Consider the following 3836-nt stretch of genomic DNA (forward strand, 5'->3'; position numbering starts at 1 on the left):
CCCCCCCCCCCCCCCCCCCCCCCCCCCCCCCGCATAAACGCACGAGCCCGCAGACGCACAACGATCACACAAGCTTACGCACCTGGACACACACACGCACACACACACACACACACACACACAGGCACACAGGCACATCCTTCGCCTCCCTCTTTTTTCCCGTCCCTTTCTCCGCCCGCCCACCAATGGCCAGTCTCTTTTCGCTGGGCCTCGCTCGACCGGCTCTCGCCCGGCTGGGACCCCCGACGGGGCTCAGTGCCACCACGGCCGCCCTCTGCAAGTACCCGCCCCGGGCGGCCTACTCCACCGATTCATCGGACTCGCCCGGGGGCAAGGCCCGCGGGCGGCGCACGCGCCCGGCACCCCCCACCTCGCAGGCGGCCCTCCTCCCCCGGGCCCAGCCGGCGCACGACCGCATGCTCCGGCTGCACGAGCGCCACGGGCGCATCCAGCGCACGGAGCTCGAGCGCCTGGTGACCGAGGCATCGGAGCGCGCCGCGCAGCAGATGGCCGACGCCGCGTCCGAGGCCATCCGCGAGGAGGAGCGCCGGAGCCAGCAGCTCGCGCACGATGCCGTGGCCGCGGCCCTGGCTGAGGCGGAGCTGGAGGCCGCCCGCGCGCGGCTCCGCGCCGCCGCCACCGCCGCCACCCAGCAGCAGCAGCAGCAGCACGGCGCCCCCGTTCCCGAGGGGGGACCAGCGCCGGAGGCCGGGGCCATGGTGGCCCCGCAGCCGGCCACGCGCGCGCGCGTCCCCCTCTGGCTGTCCTCGGCCAAGAACAGCCTCAATGAGCGGACCCACTTCGTGCCGGCCACCTTCGACCCGGCGGCCGGCGACCACCGCCACCACCTCCCGCAGTACAACTCCGACGGGGTGCTCAATCCGCGCGGCCTGCCGGACGGCTATATCCCCACCTTGCAGGAGCTTGTGGACCTGCTGCGCTTCGAGGGCGGCCAGGATGTGGTGGTCCTCGACACGACGTGGCGCGCCAGCAGCCTGCACCATCTGATCGTGGCCACCGGCCAGTCGCCGCGGCACTTGCGGTCGCTCGCCGAGGCCGCGTCCCAGGCGCTGCGCTACAGCCACGGCCGCTACCGGGCCACCCACTCGGTGAGCCTGGATGAGGATGCCGGGCCGGGGGCCGGGCCGCGGCTGGTCCGCGATCCGCCCCCTCCGGCCCCGATCGAGGGCAAGCCGGCCGACGGGTGGATGACCGTCGACACCGGGGCCCTCATGCTGAGCTTCATGTCGCCCTCCTACCGGCAGTACTACGACCTGGAAACCCTCTGGACCGGCATGGATGTTGACGACTGGGTGCCGGAGTTCCGCCAGCGCAGCCTGGAGGACGGCCCGGCGGAGTAGGCGCCCTGGGGAGGGCGGCGACTGCGCGGGGCGCGCGTGCAGACACACGCATACACACGCCTCTGTTTGCTTGTATGTGTGTGTGTGTGTGCGTGTCCTGCGCTGCAGACGTGTACCCCCCTGTTCGAATGCTCTCCGCGCGCCGTGCCCCCGGCGAAGAGGGGCCGCTCCCTGTTTGCTCTTCTTTTTTTTCTTTTTCTTTTTTCCCCCTTTTCCCTCCAGAGAGACCGTGCAGCGCACAATATAGATAATCTGGGCGAAATCCGTGCTGTTGGCTCCCTCATTGGACCTTCCCCTTTTTTTTTCCCTCCCCAGCGGCCCCTCCGCGCGGTTGCCGCGATGGTGTTCGCCCATGCGCGCACACGCGCACATCCCCGCTGCCCTCCGGCCCCCCTCCACAGACCACCCTGCTCATCTGGCCTCGGCCCATCTGTGCGCGCACACACACACACACACACACATGTGTGTGTGTGCTCTCTTTCTCATATTCTAGTGTTGTATTCGGTCGGAGGAGAAGGGAGTGGGCCTGCCACGCACGCGCGCGCGCGCGCGCGCGCGATACTTCGTCTGGGCTGGCGTGTGACACATGCATCACTGCATGACCAAAAGGAGGGAGCAGGGGAGCGGCGAGGAAAGGACCCCAGCAAGAGGGGGATGCAAGGGGCCCGCTGGCTGGCCCGGGCACCTCCCCCGGGCCTTGCTCTCCCTCGTGGCATGCGCACATGCACACACAGACACCCTCCGAAAGGAAAAAAAAAAACATGCACCGGGCGCATGGATTAGCCCTTCTGCGCGGCGAGGCGGACGATGGTCAGCTCGCGCATGCGGGCCAGAGCCTCGTTGACGCGCGCGTGCGGCACGCTGGTGTCGGTGACGCCCATGTCGTGGTCGCGCTCGAAGAAGCGCGTCAGCGGCTGCGTCGCCGTGGCGCACGAGTGGTAGTACGAGTACTGGGCCTTGGCCAGGGCCGAGAAGGACGGATCCAGGTAGGGAACGCGGGACTGCACAGTCCCCAGCCGCAGCCGGGGAGGCCACCATGGTCAGGTACCCGAGCAGAGGGGGCATGGAGGAAAGAGTGCGCAAGTGGAGGCAGAGAGAAAGGGGGGGGGGGCGCAAGGAAAAACACGCACGTCGATCAGGCGCGGCAGGTCCTCGACGAGCTCCTGGTTCAGGCGCTGGTACAGCTCCTTGGCGGCGTTGCAGTCGGCCTCGAGCCGGGGCAGGCGGGTGGCATCGGAGTCCGGCTTCTCGGCGGACCGGCGCACGCGCGCACGCAGCGAGTCATAATCCAGCATGGCGTTGCTGCGGTTCTTCATGTGGTCCTTCACCGAGGGGTAGAGGGAGATGAAACGCCCCAGCGGCTCGAGGAAGGTGGCGCGGATGCGCTGGTCGAAGTCCGCGCGAGCGCTCGTGTCGAGCTGGGTCTGCATCAGGGGAGGGGGGAGGGGGGGGGGGGGGAATGCCAAGAGTGGACGCACGGGTCAGAAGGCGGGATCCCGGTGACAGACGGCCACAGGGCCGGCGGGTGCGCCGTGCCGGCGCCCAGCCGAGGGAAGGCCTGGCCCGCCCGGGGCACGTACCATGGCATCGCGGAAGCGGATGCCACAAAGGGCCAGGGTGGCCTGCTCATCGTAGAAGGCGGTCATGGACTCGGCAATGCGCTGCTGCGCCAGGCTCATGGCGCGCAGGGCGTCCAGGTACTGCCGGGCCTCGGTCATCAACTTGTTGGTGTTCGACTCCAGCTGGAGGAACTGCGGACGGCGAAGCACACACACACACACACCGAGGAGCATGGCATCGCGGCGCGGGGCCAGGGGAACGGCGCAAGGGAGCGGTACAAAGGAGCGGCGCACGGGGAGTGGTCAGCGCAGGGGATGGCGTGGGGAAGGGGACACACGGGGGGCCGGGGAAGAGAAAAGGCGGGGGGGGGGGGGGGGGGGGGGAGACACGTACGCGGCGCTCCTCCTCGTCGTACTGACGATCGACGGTCTTGTCCACAGCACCGACCGACTGCAGCACGGCGGTCGACGCGCGGTTCATGGTCCGCTTGAAGCCGGAGAACGACATGATGAAACGTGGTGTGTGGCGGGGTTGGACGTGGGATCGGGGGAGGGGAGAGGGAGAGAGGGAGAAAGGGCGGCGAGGAAGTGGAGGGAGGCCGGGAGGAGGGGAGGGAAGAGGCGCAGAGGGGGGAAGGGGGGAGGGGTACGTTGTGTCCTGGCGCTTTGCCAGCCACCAGGGCGCGGGAGACGGGTCTCTTTTTTTCCCGGGCCCCGCCCACGACTAAGGGCCGAGTAAATGAAGGCACGGAGATGGGCAATTAACTGAGCACTCAAAACACGGCAACCCGCCCTGCGGGGACGGAACTAGGGGAAGCAACTATGCAGGGGGGCCGACGGCGGCGGCGGCGGCGGCAGCGGCGGCAGCGGCGAAGCCCATATCGCGTCCGGTCGTGGGGCGCGTCTGCCCCCCCCC

At 69.1% G+C, this 3836-nt stretch overlaps 3 protein-coding genes across 3 annotated transcripts in view; 1 reads left to right on the plus strand and 2 right to left on the minus strand.

Annotated features, from left to right (window-relative positions):
* Positions 1–185: 185 nt before the first annotated feature.
* H696_04255 (hypothetical protein) lies at positions 186–1361 on the plus strand (the record flags this gene model as incomplete). Its single annotated transcript, XM_009498133.1, has 1 exon — positions 186–1361. The coding sequence occupies one exon, from the start codon at positions 186–188 to the stop codon at positions 1359–1361; it is 1176 nt and encodes a 391-aa protein (XP_009496408.1).
* Positions 1362–1894: 533 nt separating this feature from the next.
* H696_04256 (hypothetical protein) lies at positions 1895–3649 on the minus strand. Its single transcript, XM_009498134.1, has 4 exons — positions 3315–3649; positions 2942–3112; positions 2492–2785; positions 1895–2362 (listed from the first exon to the last, which is right to left on the minus strand). The coding sequence occupies exons 1-4, from the start codon at positions 3426–3428 to the stop codon at positions 2141–2143; spliced, it is 801 nt and encodes a 266-aa protein (XP_009496409.1). The 5' UTR covers positions 3429–3649; the 3' UTR covers positions 1895–2140.
* A 91-nt stretch (positions 3650–3740) lies between these two features.
* H696_04257 (hypothetical protein) overlaps positions 3741–3836 on the minus strand; it is a gene marked incomplete at both ends in the record, with an annotated part of 802 nt that continues 706 nt past the window's right edge. Inside the window, one exon of the mRNA XM_009498135.1 lies at positions 3741–3824. Within this exon, the coding sequence (XP_009496410.1) occupies positions 3741–3824 (84 nt within the window). The remainder of the gene's footprint in view (positions 3825–3836) is intronic.

Source organism: Fonticula alba (assembly GCF_000388065.1).
Source record: "Fonticula alba strain ATCC 38817 unplaced genomic scaffold supercont2.7, whole genome shotgun sequence".
Classification (NCBI taxonomy): domain Eukaryota; order Rotosphaerida; family Fonticulaceae; genus Fonticula; species Fonticula alba.

Coding starts and splice junctions, on each gene's coding strand:
- H696_04256 (XM_009498134.1), bottom strand. CDS start 3,428: ATGTCGTTCTCCGGCTTCAAGCGGACCATGAACCGCGCGTCGACCGCC. Junction 3,113..3,314: donor ACGACGAGGAGGAGCGCCGC/GTACGTGTCTCC, acceptor CGCCGTCCGCAG/TTCCTCCAGCTGGAGTCGAA. Junction 2,786..2,941: donor TCCGCTTCCGCGATGCCATG/GTACGTGCCCCG, acceptor CCCCTGATGCAG/ACCCAGCTCGACACGAGCGC.